General features: G+C 35.6%; 1 protein-coding gene across 6 annotated transcripts in view; it reads left to right on the top strand.

Moving 5' to 3' along the window:
- Positions 1–717: 717 nt before the first annotated feature.
- The window catches only part of LOC141301236 (tight junction protein 1-like), a 40,097-nt gene continuing 17,176 nt past the window's right edge, over positions 718–23,638 (top strand). For 3 of the 6 annotated variants that reach the window (XM_073831489.1, XM_073831490.1, XM_073831486.1), the window contains exons 1-16: positions 718–821; positions 971–1,139; positions 3,548–3,692; positions 6,154–6,189; positions 12,561–12,688; positions 12,928–13,033; positions 13,115–13,265; positions 16,576–16,684; positions 17,575–17,794; positions 17,884–18,068; positions 18,229–18,324; positions 18,405–18,487; positions 18,610–18,820; positions 19,002–19,102; positions 19,834–20,187; positions 22,496–22,732. In XM_073831489.1, coding sequence (XP_073687590.1) covers positions 1,049–1,139; positions 3,548–3,692; positions 6,154–6,189; positions 12,561–12,688; positions 12,928–13,033; positions 13,115–13,265; positions 16,576–16,684; positions 17,575–17,794; positions 17,884–18,068; positions 18,229–18,324; positions 18,405–18,487; positions 18,610–18,820; positions 19,002–19,102; positions 19,834–20,187; positions 22,496–22,732 — 2,253 coding nt within the window. In that variant the 5' untranslated portion in view covers positions 718–821; positions 971–1,048. The remainder of the gene's footprint in view (positions 822–970; positions 1,140–3,547; positions 3,693–6,153; positions 6,190–12,560; positions 12,689–12,927; positions 13,034–13,114; positions 13,266–16,575; positions 16,685–17,574; positions 17,795–17,883; positions 18,069–18,228; positions 18,325–18,404; positions 18,488–18,609; positions 18,821–19,001; positions 19,103–19,833; positions 20,188–22,495; positions 22,733–23,638) is intronic. The other 3 variants (XM_073831487.1, XM_073831488.1, XM_073831491.1) reach the window with 3 other exon arrangements.

Raw genomic sequence — 23,638 nt, 5'->3', positions numbered from 1 at the left:
TTTGTATTTTTTACATTAATAATGTTTTTAATACAAATGAGAGAAATTAAAAAAATAAAGTGAAATCACTAGTGAAAAATGCTTCTAATTTGCTTTTTTAATTTAATAATAATGTTTTTAATACAAATGAGACAAATTAAAAAAGTGAAATCACTAGTGAAATGCTTATAATTTGCTTTTTTAATTTAATAATAATGTTTTAATACAAATTAGATACATTCATAAATTAAGTCTGAAATCACTTGTGAAAAATTCTTCTAATTTGCATTTTTCAAATTTAATAAAAAAAATGTATACAAATGAAAAAAAATAATTAAATCTGAAATCACTAGTGAAAAATTTGCGTTTTTAATTTAATAATAATGTTTTAATACAAAAATAAAGTAATAAATTTAGAACACTAGTGAAAATACTTTTTAATTAACACTTTTCAAATTTAATAGAAATGTTTGAATATAAATGTATTATAAATACATTTTTTGAAGATGTAAAAAAGTTGATTTGAGTAATTACAATAAAATATAATTATAAGAATATTTGTTTTCATTTAGAAAAGTGCAGATCAAAAGCATTTTTTCTAGTGCTTTCAGACAGTGCTGTGAACTTGATTTTTAAAACTCTGTTACAGTCATATAGTGATTCTATCAGAAAAAACATCTTTATAGCTAACATATGCTAACATGGTGTATGTGTTTCTGCGGTTCACTCTGTAAGCAGAATATGGGCTCCGCCTGGCCAGCCACATCTTCGTAAAGGACATTTCCCCCGAGAGCCTGGCAGCCCGAGACGGAAACATACAGGAAGGAGACGTAGTGCTCAAGGTAATATAAAAATGTCCACCTGTAGGGAGGGGGAAACGGATGGAAGGAGCGAAGGGAGTGTTCAAAGTGACACATTTTGAACGAATGCAAACACTTGCTAATAGAGATGTATGTTGTTGTTGACATCTTTTCGGTTACTCTTCATCTAGATTAATGGCACAGTGACTGAGAATCTGTCCCTGATCGATGCTAAGAAGCTGATCGAGAGGTCAAAGGGCAAGCTGAAGATGGTGGTGCAGAGAGATGAGAGGGCGACCCTGCTCAATATCCCAGACCTGGATGACAGCATACCTTCAGCTAATGCCTCTGACAGAGATGGTGAGAGAGACTCTGTGCAGCACACTTCTACTGATATGAAGTGAACAGTCATAGTTAATACATAGTATGATGTTAGTTTAATTCAAAAAGCAGTTGAAAGGTTTTACGAAATATACAAAAATGTATATAAAATGTGGAATTATTAGCGTTTTTAATTTTTTTTAAATATATTTTAGGTCATTTTAAAAGGTGATTTAAAATTGTATTAAACAAATGTTTATTTTTTCTTACCTTTCAATATCTTTTTGTTTTAATAATAATACTAATACTGAAACTTGTAAAAATCATTACAAATAAAGTAAAAATAAAATGACTTATGAATATGAGATTAACAACTTTTAAAACTTTTAAAAATTACCCTATTTACACGTTTTTTTAAAGACAATTTACACTTAAAACCAGTGTTATTATAGTATTATTTCTATTCAGGTATGGTTTATTAGTATGTTGAATTAGCGTTTATAAAAAAAAAAAAAATAGATTATTTTAATTTTATTTAAGATTTTATTAAACAAATGTTTATTTTTTTTATTTTTTTTTATACTTTTTTAGCAGTGTTGTTACTGTTAACTAAAACAAACTTGTAAAAATCATTAAAAAATAAAGCTAAAATAAAATAGATTATAAATATGAGAAACTTTTAAAAATTACACCTAGAACCAGTGTTATTGTCATATTATTTCTATTCAAGTATGTTATTATTAGTTTTTTGAATTTGCTTTTTTATATATATATATATATATATATATATATATATATATATATATATATATATTATTTTTTATTTATTATTATTTTTTTTTTGTTTAAAGCAATGTTGTTACTGTTAACTAAAACTGAAACTAGTGAAAGTAATTAATAATAAAGCTAAAATAAAAACAATTATAAATATGAGATTAAAACCTGAACAAACTTTTAAAACTGACCATATTTATAAATGTTTTAAGCATATACCTCACTAAATTTTGTTAGAAATTGTTGAATACACAATTTATTCTTAATACCAGTGTTACTGTCGTATTATTTCTATCCAAGTGTAAGAATTATTAGCATTTTAATTTTTTTTTATATATTTTTGTATTAAACATATATATTTTTTCTTACCTTTAATATTTTTTGTTGTTGTTTTAAGCAGTGTTGTTACTGTTAACTAATACTGAAACTTGTAAAAGTCATTACAAATAAAGTAAAAATAAAATGACTTATGAATATGAGATTAACAACTTGAACAAACTTTTAAAACTTACCATATTTACACATTTTTTAAGACAATTTACACTTAAAACCAGTGTTATTGTATTTCTTTTCAAGTAGGGTGTTATTAGTATGTTGAATTAGCGTTTATTTAAAAAAAAAAGATTTTTAGATTATTTTAATTTTCTTTAAGATTTTATTTATCAAATGTTAATTTTTTTTTATACCATACAATTATTTTTTTAGCAGTGTTGTTACTGTTAACTAAAACTCACTAAGTTTTGTTGCAAATTGTTGGAAACGCAGTTTATATTAGAACCAGTGTTGTTGTAGTATTATTTTTATTAAAGTATGGTATTATTCGTTTTATTTTTTTATTTTTTTTGGCATTTTTAAATATCATATATATATATTTTTTTTTTTATACAAATGTATGTTTGTTTTTTCTTACCATTAAATTTTTAATTGTTTTTGTTTTAAGCAATGTTGTTACTGTTAATTAAAACTGGAACTTGTAAAAATCATGAAAAAGAAAGCTAAATAATTACTAAATAATATTAAAAATTTGAACAAACATTTAAAAATTACCCTATATACTATTTACTGTAGTATTGTTTAGATTCTATTCTGTTTCTAAGTATGGTGCTATTAGTATTTTGAATTGCCGTTTATTTAAAAAAGCATTTTTAGAATATTTTAATTTTATTTAAAATTGTATTAAACAAATGTATTTTTTTTTTACCATTCTTTTTTTTTTCTTGTTTTATTACCATTCTTTTTTTCTTTTCTTTTTTTTTTTTGTTTTAAAGCGTTGTTACTGTAAACTTGTAAAAATCATTAAACTTAAACTTCTAAAAATATAATTGTTGGCTTGGCAACTAGCTGAAATAAAACAGGTCTAAGTACTAAAATGAAGAAATTTTTTTTTACGATTAATAAATTACATTAACTAATAAATTTAAAAAACTGATAATGACCTAAGTCCACAACAACATTACTAAAACTTATTAGATATATATGGGATATATAATATAATTTTTTTTTTTCTTCTTCAAATTTTTTAAGAATGTTTGAACCTTTTTTTGTTTTTTTATTATTGGGAAAAAAAAGACAAAAATTGTAATGGGAAGAATACAAAATTCCAATAGCAATACTTGAGGCTGACTTGTAATCCTGTAACATTACAGTGTGAAGTCATTTGATCTTTTTGTTAGATATTTCAGACATCCACTCCGTGGCCTCCGATCATTCCAACCGATCCCACGACCGGAAAAGGAGCAGCCGCTCTCGTTCTCCGGACCGCCGCTCCGAGCCCTCGGACCACTCCAGACACTCTCCGCCACAGATCAGCAACGGCAGGTCAGATACCCTTGCTGTTTTCCACAATTTCTTTGGTTGCAGCCACACAAGATATGTTAGTAAACATGAAATCAGAGGTCTGATTCACATCACATAAATGTACCACTTCTCACAACCAAATAGTTGGTTTCCAAGTTATTTCACTCTCAATTTTTAGGTCCTCATCTCACCAGATTGAGTTGTATTTTAGCTTTAAAAATGTAGGAGTTGCAGGCCTGCTGACCGCTGATATGAGAACAGCCTTGTGACAGGCATATGAGAGAAGCCTCTGTCAGACGGGACCGCAGCGCTTGACAAAACGCTCCTGTAAATTGGAAGTGTCCTAGATAGATAAACCAAGGTGTGACAGCGGTAGAGCAAGGGAGGAATTTCATCTTCCTGCAAATGTGCCAGCTTTCTAAATGAAACCCTAAATTTAAAGGTGAAGTGTGTAATTTTTTCAAAGGTAAAATGCTTCTTTTTTTTTAACATTTAATAATGTCTTTTAATACAAATTGCATAAATTAACAAATAAAGTCTGAAATCACTAGTGAAAAATGCTTCTAATTTGCGTTTCATAATTTAATAATAATGTTTTAATGCAAATGAGAGAAATTAATGAATAAAGTCTGAAATCACTAGTGAAAAATGCTTTTAATTAGCATTTATTTTTAAGTTTAAAATAACGTTTTAATACAAATTAGATACATTAATAGTCTGAAATCACTAGGGAAAAATGCCTTTAATTTGCGTTTTTTATTTAATAATAATGTTTTTAATATAGATGAGAGAAATAAATAAATCTGAAATCACTAGTAAAAAATACTTCTAACTAGCATTTTTTATTTAATAATAATGTTTTTAATATAGATGAGAGAAATAAATAAATCTGAAATCACTAGTAAAAAATACTTCTAACTAGCATTTTTTATTTAATAATAATGTTTTAATGCAAATGAGATAAATTAATAAAGTCTGCAATCACTAGTGAAAATGCCTCTATTAAATAGAAAATGCAAATTAATGTTTTAATACAAATTAAATTAATAAAGTCTGAAATCACTAAACAAATCTTCTAATTTGCATTTTCCTATTTATTGATGTTTTTCATACAAATTAGAAAAATTAATAGTCAGTGAAAATGCTTCAAATTTGCATTCATTAAGTTTATAATGTAGCGAAAAATGCTTCTAATTTGCATTTTTTTAATTTAATAATAATGTTTTAATGCAAATAAGAGAAATTAATAAAGTCTAAAATCACTAGTGAAAAATGCTTGTTATTTGCATTTTTTATTTAATAGTGTTTAATACAAATGAGAAATGAATGCAAATAGTCGGAAATGACTAGTGAAAAATGCTTCTAATTTTCTATTTTATTTATTTGCATTTTCCTATTTATTAATAATGTTTTTCATACAAATTAGATAAATTAATAGTCAAATCATTATTGAAAAAGGCTAATTTGCGTTTTTCAAATATATTAATAATGTTTAATGTTTTTCATGCAAATTAGATACATTAGGAGTGAAATTACTAGTGATTTTTTTTCTAATTTGCATTTTTTTATTTAATGAAAATGTTTTTTGCACAAATGGGAGAAATAAATAAGGTCTGAAATCACTAGTAAAAAATGCTTCTAATTTGAATTTTTATAATTTAATAATAATGTTTAATAATGTTTTTCATACAAATTAGATGAATTAACAAAGTCGGAAATCACTAGTGCAAAATGCTTCTTTTTGCATTTTTTAATTTAATAATAATGTTTTTAATGCAAATGAGAGAAAATAATAGTCTGAAATCACTAGTGAATAATGCTTCTCATTTACTTTTTTTATTTAATAATAACGTTTTTAATACAAATAAGATAAATTAATAAATACAGTCTAAAATCACTAGTGAAAACGGCTTCTAATTTGCATTTTTCTAATTTAATAATAATGTTTTTAATACAAATTAGATAAATGACTAAAGTCTGAAATCGCTAGTAAAAATATTTCTAATTTGTATTTGTTTAATAATGTTTTTCATACAAATGAGAAATTAATAGTCTGAAATCACTAGTGAAAAAGGCTTCTATTTTGCATTTTTCAAATTTAATAACAGTGTTTGATGATGTTTTTCATACAAATTAGAAAAATTAAGTCTAAAATCACTCGTGAAAAATACTTCTTATTTGCATTTTTCAAATTTAATAGTTTAATACAAATGAGAAATTAATACATATAGTCTAAAATCACTAGTGAAGCACTTTTCAAAAATGTAATTGAATCATCAGTAGGCCATTTGTAGGTTGACTTGTGAAGAGACTAAACTCTCAGGCACTATGAACAATTGTTATCGAAGTACCATTATTAAACAATTGCATATAAGCGAATGTTTTAGGCGAAGAAATTTACACACTCCCCACAATCCAGATTTGCAGATCCTCAGGTGTGTGAGTGTTACTGAAGTTTCTTCTGATTCTTGTTTTGAATCAGGGCCGCAGGGCCGACATCTCAGAGAACCCGGCCAGCGTAAGTGTTTGGGTCCGGTGAACGCAGCGTCCCGAACATAGCTAACCAAACTAACGCTTTTGTGAGCTTTGCACTAAAGCATGTGACGTGGGCGCTTCTCAAAGTGGTGTAACCCAGTGTTTGTGTAATGGTGTTCCTGTTTTACCTTGTTTGAACTACTTGACGTGTTCATTTCATCATCTCAACATCTCTCACCTCAAACCAACTTGGTCACAGGAAATTTGTTGGTTTGTATGCCCAATCCCAGCATGCATCTGTGACATCAAACATACCCCTCTATTCATCTCATTTCTCATGCAAATTCAAAACTGGTCTCAGCTGTGTGTTACGTCTTTTCTGCTGAGCGAAGCTAAAATAGGGCTGTACAAATACGCACATACTCTTAATGTCTGCTGCTGTCAGTTTGGCAGTGCAGACGGAAGCATGCTGCTTTTAACATCGTTTGCAGTAGTTCTTCTCTGCCTCAGAGACTTCTTGGTATTACTGGCACATCTGCTCAGCCAACCATCCTTGAAAGTCGTCCAATAGGATTGAAGCACCACCTGCACCGTGCGCGGAAAGACAGAGGCTGCGTCCTGAAAGCATAAGCAGCTGCCTTTTGCCGTCAATCCAGCTGGATTGTTGGTTTGAAAACTTTTTGTGGTATCGACTCAGGGTTCGTATGAGGTGCTTAAAGTACTTTTAGCATAGCTTAGCATAGATCATTGAATCCTATTAGACCAATAGCATCGCGTTCAAAAATAACCAACGAGTTTCGGTATTTTTCCTATTTAAAACTTGACTCTTCTGGAGTTATTTCGTGTACTAAGACCAGCGGAAAATGTAAACCTGCGATTTTCTTGGCTGATAAGATTAGGAACTACACTCCTATTCCGGCGTAATAGTCGAGGAAGTTTGCAGCCGTAACATGGCCGAAGCAGGCACAGTAATATCACGCAGCACAATGTGACCAACTGCATGCACTGGGAGTGTTCCTCGTTGGAAGTTACCTAGCTGGGAACTAATTTCAGGCGCTGCGTGATATTACTCCGCCTGCTGCGTCCATATTACAGCAGCAAACTTCCTTGACTATTACGCCGGAATGGCAGTGTAGTTCCTAATCTTATCAGCCTAGAAAATCACATCTTTATATTTTCCGCTGGTCTTAGTACACGATATAACTACAGAAGAGTCAAGTTTTAAATGGGACAAATACTGAAACTCGTTGGTTATTTTTGAACGCGATGCTATTGGTCTAATAGGATTCAATGATCAATGCTAAGCTATGCTAAAAGTGATATCGCCAGAACAGGAGAACGGCCGAATGGATTTCAAAACGGTAAAACTCTACTTATTAACTCGGGGACAGTTGGAGAATGAGCCTATTTCCAAAAAAGTGGAGTGTTCCTTTAAAGTACTCGAATTTGACTTTTTGAAATTTAAGGCCTGGAAAACCCTTGAAAACAGCAATATTCCTGAAAAGGTACTTGAAAAGAACTTGACTTATTGCAAGACAATGCGTCTATGAAACAAGTGTTTAATTAATTAATTAATTGTCAATAAGCACACATCTTGTCAAGCTAAATTCACACAATTCAAAAAGCATCATCATTTTTTGGTAATTTCAGTTAATGTCAGAAAACTAGCAAGCTAAGCCAGTAGTAGAACTGAAAGTGTCGTGTAAACATGGCTGAATATGCGAAAACAGAAATAGATTAACCGAATCATTTGAGTCATTTACGCCGGAACCGCTCCGATTGATTCAAACTCGTGACTTCGATTAGTAATTTCAAGTGATTAATAGCAAAAAAACAGATAAAATAAAAAAAGGCATTTATTTTCGAATTGACATCAATTGTAATGATTTTAAAAAGCATGTAGTGATGGAGAAACGGAGCTTTCCGAAACTCTGAATCAGTTAAACCACTGCAGCGCAAAATGATTCACTGCTTTGAAGCGTTCTAATCGAATGATTCAAATCAACTGATTCGCGACACGCGATTTAAAGTCCCGATTTAATGATTCACAATACACAAAGTTCCAATCTAAGTCAAATGATTCGAGATCTGCACTCCAAGCCCTGATCTGAAATGATTGTTCATGAATAATTATTCAGATCGGGACTACACAGCATGGATCATGAATCATTTGATTCAGATCGGGTCTTTGGTGGGGGTTCGCAAATCATTTGATTCATTTCGGGACTTCCGAACTTCCGCGAATGGTGAATCATTTATTTCAGATCAGGATTTCAGAGTGATTTCACCAATCTTTTTTTCTGATTTGTTTTTTTAAACTGTAGAAAACATCAAACCATTAAAGCAGTAGTTATAAAAACAAAACAAAGAAAAAAGAAAAAAGTATAAAAACACAAATACAAGTCCCTTAAGACAGTTAACAGTGGTTTTACTATAGTAAAAATGTATTATACTTTGTAATACTTTAGTAATGATGCTTTGTATGTGCTTCACTTAATTTTTGCCATTTTTTATTAGTATATTTTTAGACATTGTTTGATAAGTGAGATCTCTGATTGTAGTCCTTGGAAAATCAAAAAAGAAGTGCTTGAAAAGTCCTTGAAAGTCCTGAAATTTCATTTTACAGTATCTGTACGAACCCTGTAGACGTCATCACTTAATTCTTGGTTCAGGAACAAACGGGTTTAACAGACCTGAACCATTTAAGGAGCCATTTTTTACATCCCAGATCCAGTTTCTCTTAGGTGGAAACGGGAAATGGTACTATAATCAGCATGGGGACTGTGTTGGTAGAAAGAAGATAACAAAATATGTTCTAAAACATTTTGTTAACATTCTCATCAAGTAAAGATTGTGTTTTAAAGTTATAGTTCACCCAAAAATGAAAGTTACCCCATGGTTTACTCACTATCCTAGGTGTATATGACATTCTTTTTTCAGACGAACACAATCGGAGTTATATTAAAAAATATTCTGGCCTCTCTAAGCTTTATAATGGCAGTGAATAGATGTTAAGATTTTGAAGCCCAATAAAGTGCATCCATCAATCATAAAAACTGCCCTACATGGCTAGGTTAATAAACGCCTTCTGAAGTGAATCGATGCATTTGTGTAAAAAAAAAAATCCATATTTAAAACTTTATAAATGGTAATCTCTAGCTTGCGCTGTCGTATACAAGTTCACAAGAAAGCGGTATTCCAGTGGATGACGTAGGATGTAGGCATAGCGTAAGTTCCAGTGAGAATATGCTATGCTCTTGGAGAGCTTATATCGAAGGATATAAAGGGGATTTTGAGCTTATATCGAAATCCTCCGACGTTTTCCTTAACAAATCCTCGTTTTGTACTTGTATAAGTTCTAACTCCCCGGAGCCATGTGGAGTACTCTTTATGATAGATGGATGCACTTTTATTAGTTTTCAAAATCTCGACACCCAATCACTGCCATTATAAAGCTTGGAAGAGCCAGGACATTTATTTATTAATAATTCCAATCGCATTTGTCTGAAAGTAGAAAGACATACACCTAGGATGGCTTGAGGGTGAGTAAATCATGGGGTAATTTTCTTTTTTTGATGAACCTATCCCTTTCAGATATTTCGCAGAAAAAAAAATTGGGTCCTGATTCAGAACCAGTACTGATTTACACAATTTCCCATACTAGATTGTAATAGTTCTTCGAAATAGAACATAATTGGTAACCGCAAGTACTGTCCTCTTCAAAAATGCCTATTTTTCTCTCTTAGTTGGTTTTATGGATCATAAGATCCGTAAAGACCCTCGAGCGGACAATGATGGCTTTAATACTTCGAGGTATAGTGCGTTATCCCACACACTTGCCCTCAATGTCATCAGCCAAGGCTTTTTATTGAGCCGCACCGTAATTGCTAGAAAAGATATTCGTCATTGTCATGAATAAAACAGGACCACATGTGGCGGCCCGGTCTTGCAGAGATGGAGAGTTTCTGCAGTCCGTGGATGTCGCCCCGCTGTTGTTTACTGTGACAGTAAAGGTCACGGGCCGGACCTGTCATCTTTGGCCACGTGCCGATTTTTGGAAGTGCCTCAACGGCGGTGGTGCACCTGGAGTCCTTTTCTCTTTCCCTTCTCTCCCTCTCTTTCTCTGTCTCTGTCTCCTCCATTACTCCAGATCAGATGGGCTGCGCTAAATATAGTCCAACAAAGGAGCTGCAAAGCACAGCTGTGACCTTCAAGACTACCTAGCTGCCCTAGCCACACAACGTCCTCCCTCTCTCCCCATCTACCTCGCTCTCATCTGCCATTTGTCTTTCAGTGTAAACATTGTTTTATGGGTTGTGTGCTTAGGCTTGATAGTGTGGAAAAAGCGGTGTTGTTTTTGGTTGTCCTGCTGAGAGCAGAGCATGCATTAATCATCAAAAGCTTTAACCGAACAGCACAAAAGCTCATTTCATTCCGCACTGTACCGTATATTTTCAGTGTCCTGTATGCAGGTGTATTATTGATTAGACTTGTATTTGTTTTTACGGCCTGAAACATACTCTCCCAAGTACGTAAACTAGAGATTGATGCTTTTTAAACACTGCTTTAAGCTTTGAAACCTTTGCGAATGATTTGTTTTTATTCAACTATTCAAAGCATGACGTAAACTCTCAAAGTTTGATATGTCATAACTGATTCAAAAACGCTTCGAAATTTCGGTGGTTCGCTGCTAGCACCTATTTTGTTGTATTTACACCATTCTGACCAGCAAACATCAGCATGTGGCATTTCAAATGCTTTGAAGCCAGTGAATCATTTTGAAAAGCAGTTGGTTCAGTTGATTTGAAGTGTCAAATTAGCAGAGGTGGGACCAAGTCATTGTTTTGCAAGTCACAAGTAAGTCTTGAGTCTTTGCATTCAAGTCTCAAGTCCCAAGTCAGAACCGGCAAGCCAAAGTCGAGTTGCAAGTCCTCAACTTTAAGCTTCAAGTCCTAAACAAGTCATTAGTGCTGTTTGCCCAAATGAGTGTCTCTGTATTAATTACTACAGTAAATTCAAAGTCAATAACAGTCCATAGTAGGTATAATTATAAAACGTATAGTAATTAGTGTTGTTTCAATGAGGAATTAATCACTGTTTGGGAACAAATATAGGCCTAATTGAATGAATAATTGCAACTGCAAATTAGTGTCAGATTGGTTTTATTCAAACTGTAAAAGTCACATGGTTTCAGTAAATAAGGCTTCATTTTGTCATAACTGTTTCAAAACACTTTGAAATGTTGGTGGTTCAGTGCTAGCAGGTATTTTGTTGTATTTACACCATTCTGACCAGAAGGTGTGACCAAAGCAATTGGGACAATCGATTCAAACGTGCCAAAGTCACGTGGTTTGGTGCTAGCAAGTAATTTATACTGTTCTAACCAACAGGCGTCATCAACATGGCGTTTCAAATGCTTTGAAGACAGTGAATCATTTTGAAAAGTAATTGGTTCATTTGATTCAAAGTGTCAGCATGTTAAATTGGTTCAGTTGATTCAAAGTTTTGAAAAGCTTACTTTCTTCCATTGCATTCTCAGCGTTGCCACAAGAGGTGCTATAATAGACATTCGCATGGACAACAGTTTTCTCTTTTAGGTCGACTATTACCATGACAAGAGCAACAGACTGAGAATCTTGTTGAGCAAGATAGTTAAGCTGAGTCTGGTTTAATGGCATTAATTTATGATGGTAGCACTATCGCCCCCTGGTGTACTGGTTTGTAACCATCAAAATAACGCCAAGTTGCGTATTACGTAACCAAACCACATTATTCGTTGGCCAAGCGTTCACATCCAAGTTTGGGTACTTGTTGAGTATGTTTCTGGCCATAGGAGGAAATGTTCAATATGCCTGATTCATTTGAGCACGTTTTAGAGTGTTTGGTTCAATGAATCATTTAAAAAAAAACTAAAATAAAACTAATTTGAGTCATCAGTCAAAAGTGTTTTCAGAAGTATGGCATTTTACATGTTCTCTATATATTTATATAATTGTATGATGGATAACAGTCAGTAGATTTAGTGATTTGGTTTGTTTGGACTGTTCAGTGAGCCAAAAAATATGACAATTTTCCAGTGTTACTGATTTAATCATAATAATTAAACATTATTAACTCTGTTTTGTACAATGCATATGAGTTTGGAAAACATTTTAGCAGTTTGCTTCATTTAGACTGATCCAAAAGGGCAAAAGTCAATAATATTGTTGATAAGTTATACAAATTTGTGGGTTTTAGTTAGTATGTCATGTAAATATATATGTTGGAGTTTGATGCTGTCATAATTGTAAAAACCTATTTTCAAGGCTGTTAAGTTGAAAAAAAATCTTTCTGAGAATTGATTGAACAAGATCAATGTTTAATGTGTCTTATCCTAACAGCTTTGCTCTGTTGTCCTTTTTTCTCCACCCACAGTCACCGAAGCCGTGATGAAGAAAAGGTCTCAAAGGCTGGGCCGCTTCCCGTACCTGCTAAGATGGTGGAGGAGATGCCGAAAGAGCAGACGGCAGCCAGAGAAGAGAAACAGCTCCCCCCTCTGCCAGGTCAGAGGTCACTACACATGAATACACTGTGATCGAAACATACATTATTCTCAGCCTGGGTTTGTGCGCAGGCGGTGACGAGCAGCGGGAGTTTGTCAGTTGTGACAGTGTCGTCCCACCTGCTCTGTCCCGCTGGGTGTCTCTGTGACCTCCCAGAGCGCGACACGCTCCTGTGGTGACATTTTGTGTGTGTGCGTGTGTACTGTACTCAAAAACTCAATGTGCCTTGATCTCTTTAGAGCCCAAGCCTGTGTACGCTCAACCCGGCCAGCCCGACGTGGACCTGCCTGTTAGTCCGGCAGACGCCCCAGTGCCCAGCGTCACACATGATGACAGCATCTTGCGGTGCGTATCACTAACATTTCTCACATTCAATGTCTTAGAGATGTAGGAGGTTAGATGTTATGTTTGTGTGTCCACCCTCAGGCCGAGCATGAAGCTGGTGAAGTTTAAGAAGGGCGAGAGCGTTGGGTTGAGACTCGCTGGCGGGAATGACGTTGGGATATTTGTGGCGGGAGTTTTGGAGGACAGTCCTGCTGCTAAAGAGGGCCTGGAGGAAGGAGACCAGATTCTCAGGGTGAGACTTTGATGTTTTGCTTCACTGTAACCACTCCAGACAGCAACTTCTGTCTAAAAGCTGTTTATATAAGCAGCTACCTATAAGGGGCACTCTGACGGTGTTTAAATCATCAGGTTGCTGTATGTTTGGTTGCTAGCGATCCACCAATCAGAGCAGTCAGTGTTACTGTGGAAGCGAGAACTATAGCAAAAGAACTTAACAGTGACTGCACACTGTAATTTCACTCTTAAACAGCTTTTGTATTTTATATAAATTAATATTTTGGAATAGACTTCAGATATATTGTATCATTCACGATCAGTTTACCTTTAAATCAATTACTAACTTCTTATGTGATTTGCAGTGCTTAATGGGAAGTATAGTTTATTTCCTCATAATAGAGGTTAAGTGCATGGTTATGTAGTCCGCTCACCGATTTAAAAATATTTTTTCACTTCATATGTTACATTGATTCAACTTGATTGATTGAATAAATGGCGGGGGGGATTCATTCTGGAAACATTTTCATAATAATATACATTTTTTGTAATATGCACTAAAATATTTGCAATATGCAAAAAAAAAAAAAAATACAGTAATATTTGGTTAAATAAAAAGTTGTATTTTAGTATTATTGAAATACTTTTAAAGTTTATTACTATTTTAAATTAGTTTATTTTAATTTTAGTAAAAGTTTTAGTAATTTTGTTGAAGTTTTTTTATTCATTTATAATTCTATATAGTTGTTATTAATTTTTATTTCAACTTTAGTTTAATTTTAATTAAGTTAAACTAAATGAAAATTTGAAATTTTACCTTAGCATCTAGCCAAATACAGATTTTTAATATTTTATTTTAGTTAATGTTTGTTTCAATTAACAATTGTTTTTATGGTTTCCATTTTAGTTAGCTACAGTGCCTTGCGAAAGTATTCATACCCTTATTTTTTTTTTTTTTTTATATGTTGCTGCCTTATGTTAAACTGCTTTAAATTTTTATTAAATTATTTTAATGTACAACAATGTACACTCCATACACTATAATGGCAGAGCAAAAACAGGTTTTTAACATCTTTGCAAATGTATTAAAAATAAAAAAACTTAAATGATTCCATTGCATAAGTATTCATACCCTTATCTGGGACAGCTGAGATTTAGCTTGATCTCGTTCATATTGCTTGATGTTAACCTGTGGCAAATTCAATTTAATGGGTATGAGAAGGACACATTTTAATAAAAGGTCTAACAGCTGAAAATGCTTATCAGAGCAAAAACCAAGCCCTGAGGTCAAAAAAACTGCCTGTAGAGCTCAGAGACAAAATTGCATCAAGCCACACATCTGGGGAAGAGTTCAGAAAAAATTCTGATTCATTGTAGGTTCACAGAAGCATGTAGTCTGCGTTACCCTTTATGGAAAAGCTTGAAACAACCATTACTCTTCGTATAGCTGGCCTCTGGATGGAGAAGGCCTTGGTTAGACTGGTAACCAAGAACCTGATGGTCACTCTAGTTGAGCCTAATGATCATATGTGGAGATAAAAGTCATCTACAGAAGGAAAAACATCACTGTAACACTCCAACAATCTGGTATTTATAGTGGTGTGGCCAAGCTCAATCCTCTCCTCAGTGAAGACACATGAAAACACACTTGGAATTTGCAAAAAAGAACCTGAAGGACCCTCAGACTGTGAGAAACAAGATTCTCTGGTGGATGAACCTCAATTTCAAGCATCATGTTTGAAGAAAATCAGGCACTGCTCATCACCTGCAGAGTACCATCCTAAAAGTAAAGTGTGCTGGTAGCAGTCTCATGCTGTGGGGCAGTTTTTCAGCGGTAGGGACTTAAGGACTAGTCAGTAAAAGAAAAGCTCAATGCACCAAAATATTGAGATAGCCTTAATGAAAACCCAATCCGGAGCATTCAGAACCTCACACTGAACAGAAGGTTCACCTTCCAACAGGACAATGACCCTAAGCACACAGCAAGAGTGGCTAAAAGACAACTCTGTGAGTGTCCCAGCCAGAGCCTTGGCTTGAACCCAATCAAACCTTTCTAGAGAAACCTGAAAATGTCTGCCAGACCCATCCAAGCTGACAAAGCTTGATAGGTAAAAAGGTGAGGTGAAGATGTCAGATAGTTGCCAAATGCAGATGTGCAAAGCTTGTCGCATCACACCCAAAAATAATTGAGACTGTTAAGGTGCTTCAGCTAAGTACTGAGTTAAGGGTATGAATACTTATGCACTTATGTACTTCAGTTTTTTTATTTTTAACACATTTACGAAATTTCAGTTTTTGTTTTGTCATTATGGTGTATGATAAGTAATTTAAAGCAATTCGGCAAAGTAGCAACATAACAAAATGTGAAAAAATTAAGAAAAACTCCAGGCTGATCTCTTGATTTTCTCTAGATACATTTTTTATAAATTGATTATTTATATTGTACACTCCCTTCGACTCCACTATCCACTACCACCTTGGATTTTGAGTTCACCGCAGTTAAACTTTTGCCAACAAGGTATCTAATGAGGCAGCATAATTTGCCACCCATTATTTGGAACAGGCTTCAGGTCAGGCAGCCCAGAGATGCCTAAAAATGTTGCTTAGGTAGGCAGCTCGACGTTTTGGAGCAGAGCCTTCATGCTAATGCTGTGTGTGTGTGTGTGTGTGTGTGTGTGTGTGTGTGTGTGTGTGTGTGTGTGTGTGTGTGTGTGTGTGTGTGTGTGTGTGTGTGTGTGTGTGTGTGTGTGTGTGTGTGTGTGGATGGGAAATTCTGTCTGATGTGAATACCTGTTTATGCTCAAGTCATTTCACCTCTTACAGTTTCTTCGCAGTCGAGCCTGAAGATGTTTGCAGTGGCGTTTAGCTCTTGTGATGAATAACTCGAGTGGGACTCTTAAAGGCCTGTGGGTGAAGGGAGATTTGGTGTCCCGGCTTTTATAACCGTCTGTTTACGGGCTCTTTAATGACAGTCCTAGTTTTATGGCGGTTCCCGCTTCCAAAATGTCCCTCTCGTGCTGTATAGATGCCGTTAAACCTCAGTGTGTGTGAAGATGCTTGTCTTCTCTCAGGATGGTTTCCCTGGTGATGTTAGTTTCCATCTTCTCGCTGCCAAACGCAGCCGCTTTCTCTTCCTCTCTGGGTTTTTCCAACATGCCTATTCTTTATTCAGAACGTTTGTCACCTTCTCTTTCTCACAAACCTCACCACCCACCACACAATCACACAAACCGGTCTTAAGAAACAAACCGTTCTTCTCATTCATTATACCCCTTTAGAGAGGTTTTTTTGGGGGGGTTTTAAATGGCTGTTCTTTAAACCCTTCCCAGGTAAATAATGTGGATTTTGCAAACATCATCCGCGAGGAGGCAGTGCTGTTTCTTCTGGACCTGCCCAAAGGAGAGGAGGTCACCATCCTGGCCCAGAAAAAGAAAGATGGTGAGGATGTAATCTGTCAGCTCTTAAAGGAGAATGTCCTGATAATTTATCCCCCATGTCATCCAAGATGTTCATGTCATTCCTTCTTCAGTCGAAAAGAAATTACGGTTTTTGAGGAAAACATTCCAGGATTTTTCTCCATATAGTGGACATCAATGGTGGCCAATGGGATGAAGATCCAAATTGCAGTTTCAATGCAGCTTCAGAGGGCTGGGATCATGTAGATCCCAGTTGAGGAATAAGGGTCTTATTTAGCAAAACGGACAGTCGTTGTCTAAATGCTATATACTTTTTAACCACAAATGCTCACCTAACACTAGCTCTGCGATGCGGGTCCACAACTTCACACATTACGTAATCACCTTGAAAAGTGCTTCTTCACCTGTGTACTTTGGTTAAATGTAGGACGATTTTAACGTTGGAGAAGAAAATAAGATGGGTTTTTGAAGTTTTTTGACCTACCCTAATGGTCTTGAACCGGAATACACAGAGTACACTCAGAGCTAGACAAGACGAGCAGTTAAGGTTAAAAAGTACAGACATTGTCGCATTTTTTAGAAAATAACCGATCGTTTTGCTAGATAAGACCCCTTTCGTTTAGAGCCCTTTGAAGCTGCATTTAAACTGCATTTTAAAAGTTCAAACTCGTGGGCACCATAGAAGTCCACTATATGGAGAGAAATCCTGAAATTTTTTCCTCTAAAAACAATTTCTTAATGACTAAAGAAAGAAAGACATGAACATCTTGGATGACAAGGGTTTGAGTAAATTATCTGTACATTTTTGTTCTGGAAGTGTACTCCTTTAAAGGTGTTTTGGACACTTGTTGGACTCTATGACAAGCTAAATCAGTGAAAAATAATATTAACATAAATCTCTTTGCTTCTCAGTGTACCGGCGCATCGTAGAGTCCGACGTAGGTGACTCGTTCTACATCAGGACCCATTTCGAATACGAGAAGGAGTCGCCCTACGGCCTGAGCTTCAATAAAGGCGAGGTCTTTAGAGTGGTCGACACTCTGTACAATGGCAAACTAGGCTCCTGGCTCGCCATCCGCATTGGCAAGAACCACCAGGAGGTGGAACGGGGCATCATCCCCAACAAGAATAGGTACTAAAGCCATTTCTGCATCGAGTTTTACGTTTGAAGTTTGATGTGTTGTCGTTCAAGTTTAAGCTGTTGTTTTATGTTCTTCTCAGGGCTGAGCAGCTATCGAGTGTCCAGTACACTCTCCCAAAGACTCCAGGAGGAGATCGGGCCGACTTCTGGAGGTTCAGAGGCCTCCGTAGCTCTAAACGCAACTTGAGGAAGAGCAGAGAGGACCTTTCTGCTCAACCCGTACAAACAAAGTTCCCCGCTTATGAAAGAGTGGTGCTTCGAGAAGGTACAGAAGCTGTTTATAGACCTGCGTTTAGTTGCTATGGTTATTTCGAGTTTGAGAATCTATTTTTGAAGCTTTGCTAATCAGTTTCAGTTTGCCTGGAAATAATCTGATAGACTTGCATTGGAATCTAGTTAACCTGTTGTTTCTCCTGCAAAAATAGCTGGTTTCTTGAGGCCAGTGGTCATTTTCGGACCTATTGCGGATGTTGCAAGAGAGAAACTGTCTAGAGAGGAACCTGACCTCTTTGAACTTGCAAGTAAGTTCTGCGTAATTAGATTTTCTAAACTTTTTCTTATTTTAAGAAGGTCTAAAAGAAGTATTTTCTCCCTCCCTCAGAGAGTGAACCCAGAGACGCAGGCACAGACCAGCGCAGCTCTGGAATCATCCGTCTCCATACCATTAAACAGATCATTGACCGAGTAAGTATGGACTCGGATAATTTAGTTAACTGCCAGCTTTCCATCTGCTCAGCTCGCAAGCATAGTCTTATAGACCCTGCGAAGACCCGGCTGGTGTCTCATAATTCTGTTTGTGCTGCTAGGACAAGCATGCCGTGCTGGACATCACCCCTAATGCCGTGGATCGTCTGAATTACGCTCAGTGGTACCCCATCGTGGTGTTCCTGAATCCCGACAGCAAGCAGGGTGTCAAGAACATGAGGACCAGGCTCTGTTCCGAGTCTAGGAAGAGCGCCAGGAAGCTGTACGAGCGCGCTCTCAAACTGAGAAAGAACAACCATCACCTCTTCACCAGTGAGTAGACCCAACAATAAAATAATATCATTAGGCTCATGTTGTTACAAAACTGTTTAGTCAATAAACAATTTAGTCCATGTTATGAATGCAAGCTACTAAAGTACCATAAAAGTTGTTGTTTTATATGCAAGCACCACGGGTGTATTTGTAGTTAAGTAAATTGCGACTCTTCTTTTAGCCACCATCAACCTGAACAACATGAACGACGGGTGGTACGGCGCATTGAAAGAGACCATCCAGCAGCAGCAGAACCAGTTGGTCTGGGTCTCAGAGGGCAAGGTAAGCTTCTCTAAAGTTTTGTGCGTCAATATCCTAATGTTTCTTCTTTGTCTTGAGGCCTCCCCACCCAAACAGCTTAGACCAGTGTTTCCCAACCCTGTTATTGGAACCAAACCAGCAGAATACGTTTTGAACCTCTTCCTAATCATACACACCTGATGCAACTCATTAACGTTAGTAGAAACTCTAAGACCTGAAATGAATAGGTCAAATAAGGGAGACACCCAAACTTTGTACAATTGGTATGCATCCAGGACCAGGGTTGGGAAACAATACTTTAGAGGGTGAGCAACCATAACTCAATCCTATCCCAATTTATGTTTCTTATGCAATGCCATTAAGATGGTGATTTCTGAAATCCTTTATTCTGATTAGTCAATCGTGGTCATTCTGTGATTTTTCTATAGTTTCTCTGTATAATTTAGTAAATAATAATGTACCTGTAATTAGTCGAGGCCGATATATCGACCGATATTGGCACAGCCTTAAATTTTTTGGTTTTGGAAATACAACTTTATTTTGACAGTGTTAAAACTGGTAAAGTTTTGAAAAGATATTTGGAATTATTGGTTGACTTGTATATCGGCACGACCTATATATTATTTCTGCTTTTATATGGTTCCGTTTGATATGCATTAGTTTCCGCTCTCACCCATCCATCATTTCATTTCCACTACTGTGGGTCATCAAACTCACCCTAACCATCCCTCCCTCCCCCTCTCTGCCTGCAGGCAGATGGCGCTCCTGACGATGACCTTGACATCCACGACGACCGCCTCTCCTACCTCTCGGCACCGGGCAGCGAGTACAGCATGTACAGCACCGACAGCCGCCACACTTCCGACTACGAGGACACCGATACGGAGGGCGGGGCCTACACCGACCAGGAGCTGGATGAGACCATGAACGATGAGGTGGGCCTGCCCAGTGAGCCTGCCATCACGCGCTCGTCCGAACCTGTCCGAGAGGACCCGCCGGTCATCCAGGATGCAGCCGGGTACCCGAGCTACCAGCATGCTGTGCCGCAACCGGAGCCGGTGAACCGCATCGACCCGGCAGGGTTTAAGATGGCAGCGCCTCAGCAGGTACGGAATAGGAGTGCGATTATGTGTGTGTGTGGATTGCTTTGTTCATTTCAATGGGACATCTGTAAGTTTCTGGGTCATTTCTGCTATGCAGTGCTTTTTGAACTCTATAACTAATGAAGTGTTTCTATTAAAGATGCTCAGGCACTTAAAATTTAGTCATTAATTAAATTAAAAGTTAGCCATTGCTTAGTGAGGAGAGTTGGCCTTCATAAGTTAATTAATACATTTTTAAAATATATATGTGACCCTGGAGCACAAAACCAGTCTTAAGTCGCTGGGGTATATTTGTAGCAATAGCCAAAAATACATTGCATGGGTCAAAATTTTTAATTTTTTCTTTTATGCCAAAAATCATTAAGAAATTAAGTAAAGTTCATGTTCCATGAAGATTTTTTGTAAAATTCCTACTGTAAACATATCAAAATGTAATTTTTGATTTGTAATATGCATTGTTAAGAACCTAATTTGGACAACTTTAAAGGTGATTTTCTCAGTCTTTTTGATTTTTTTGCATCCTCAGATTTCTGATTTCAAATAGATGTATCTCAGTCAAATATTGTCCTATCCTAATAAACCTTATGACTGGTTTTGTGGTCCAGGGTCACATATGATTAGTTTATCAATGTTAGCTTGATATTTTTTTATTTATCAATTTTGTAATTTATTTGTTTTATATAAGGTTAATTTGTATCTTATATTTTAATCTTGGTTTTAAACAGCTTATAAAATGTTAATTTTTCATTTTATCAAACAAGATGGTATGATTCACGACAGACCAGTTAATACCAAATTGTAAGAATTTTTTTTGTTCTGTGACGCAAAAAAAAGAATTTCGAAAAACTGAATTTCAAGATGTCTTGTAAATTCAGAATTCCAATCTGAGATTTAAAAAGTCGCAATTACCCTTTTATTTTTATTTTTTATTATTTCATAGCGCCACAAAAAAAAAAAATTCTAAAAAAAATAATTCAGGATGTAAATTCTGAAAATTCTGAATTCCTGAGAAGGCCTTTTAAGAAGGTCTAAAGGTTTTTTATTATTCCATAGCGCCACAAAAAAAAAAAAAAAAAGGAATTCGGGATGTAAATTCCGAAAATTCTGAATTCCTGTCCAAATTATGAGGGGGGGAGGAGTCCAAATTGTGAGAAAGTCTCAATTACCTTTATTTCTTGAAGCTGTAGTGCAAAAAAATCAATTTTGAGATGTACTGTAAATTCAGAATTCCTGTCCAAACTGAGATTAAAAAAATCGCAATTACCCTTTTATTTTTTTTATTATTCCATAGCGCCACAAAAATAAAAAATATAAAAAAATAAATAAAAAGAATTCGGGATGTAAATTCCGAAAATTCTGAATTCCTGTCCAAATTATGAGGGGGGAAAAAGTCCAAATTGTGAGAGAGTCTCAATTACCTTTATTTCTTTATTCTGTAGCACAAAAAAATCAATTTTGAGATGTAAAATTCTAAATTCCTGTCCAAATTGTGAGAGGGAAAAAAATCCAAATTGTGAGAAAGTCTCAATTACCTTTATTTCTTTATTCTGTAGTGCAAAAAAACACCCAAAAAAAGTAATTGAGGTGTAAATTCAGAATTCCTGTCCAAATTTTGAGATTTAAATGTCCCAATAAAAACAGAATTTCGAGATGTACTGTAAATTTAGAATTTCTGTCTAAATTGTGAGATTAAAGTCTGTTTATTTATTTTTTAAAACTGAATTTTGAGATGTAAATTCTGAAAATTCAGAATTCCTGTTCAAATTGTGAGAAAAAAGTCAGAAATCTTAGATTAAATAGTCATTGTTACCTTTTTTATTTTATTTGTTCCGTGACTCAAAAAAAAAAAAAGAATAAAAAAGAAAAAAGAATTTCGAGATGCAAATTAATTTATTTATATATTATGTATTTATATTTTATATTATTTGATTTGGTTGAATTTAATACATTATCAGATAAAATAAATATATGCTCAGAATGTGAAAATGTACTGCATAGTAGAAATGACCATATAGCACAACAAAACCTATTTTCCTTCCTTAGGGAAGTTACCTGAAATGTAAACCTTTGTGTTCTGCCCCAAAAATATTTTATACTGCATATGCAGCAGGACTGGACCTATTTTTCTGCTTCCTGTAAAGCTAAAGACACTATTTTATTATGTTTGTATGAGTAGGTGATTTTCTGTACCAGACAAACTCTTATTCAGCTTTCAGTAGCTACCAGTTAACCTTTGTTGGTCGTAGCTGCTAGTTGTAGCTGGTGCTGTTGGCGGCATGTGTCTGTAACCTCTTTGCCCCGTACTCCACAGCAAGCGGAGGCTACTGTGGCCTCACCGCCCCCTCCCTCTGCAGCGGCAGCAACGCCCCCTGCTGTCCAACCCACCGCGCCACTAGCGGGTACGAACCCAGAGGAGCCGTCTGGCACCCCTCAGGCCGACTCCCTTAACAGCCCCGTCCCCGTTCCCGACCCCCAGCCCGAACCTGAGCTCGCTCAGCCCCCAACACACGACCCCCACCAGTTGCTTCCTCCTGGCCCAGATCCAAAGGTACCAGCACCACCGGAAGCTGGACCCGCTCCCGGCCCGTTTCGGCCTGGTTCAGCCCAGCTCTCTCTCTCTTTCTCAACCTTGCCTGTGTCTATCACTCTTTTCTTTGACTCCTCCCACTCCACTGTCTGCATGAATGCTCCGCCCACCCCACGCGTGTGCTGCGTGTGTTCCTCTGACACTACGCCAGAGACTGTGTAACTGGTACACATGCACCACAGGAGGATGAGAGCCCGTTGCATAAGTAGAAGTGCAGTCTCCTCACATGTTGCCTCTTACTTCCTCTTGCATGGCTCCTAATTTATGACGTTTCTTTCAGCTTGTTCTGTCTGTAGTAGGGCTGGGCGATATATTGAATAGTCATGATATAATTGCAGTGGTTATTTGAAATGGAGCAACTTTGCGAATGTGTGACGATTTCAGTGCACTTTTTATTCGGCCAATATGTTTACAGACTTTTTTTTTTGCAATTCTGCTTTTATATCTTGCATTTGTAAAGTTTCATTTCTTTTGAAATTCTGAGTTGTTGTCTCTCGGATATGAACTCAGAAAATCGGGGGAAAAGTCCGAATCGTGAGAGATTTAAATTTTGAGAAAGAAAGTCTGAATAGTGAGATTTAAACTCAGAATTGTGGGGAGGGAAATCTAAAGTGTGAGATATAAATTCAGAATTGTAAAAACTTCACACACAAAAAAGAATTTCTAAAACAGAATTTCGAGATATAAAATTTTGAATTTCTGTCCAAATTTTGAGATTAAAAAGTCGCAATTATCTTTTTTTATTTCTTTATTCCATGGTGCAAACAATTTTTTTTTTTTTTTTTACTGAAAATTGGAATTTTCAAATGTAAATTCAGAATTCCTGTCAAAATTGTGAGATCAAAAAGTTGCAATTGCAGTTGCAAG

The sequence above is a fragment of the Garra rufa genome, chromosome 25, assembly GCF_049309525.1.
Source record: "Garra rufa chromosome 25, GarRuf1.0, whole genome shotgun sequence".
Taxonomy (NCBI): domain Eukaryota; kingdom Metazoa; phylum Chordata; class Actinopteri; order Cypriniformes; family Cyprinidae; genus Garra; species Garra rufa.
Note: the sequence above shows the minus strand (reverse complement) of the source record. Positions and strands in the feature narration are given on the sequence as shown.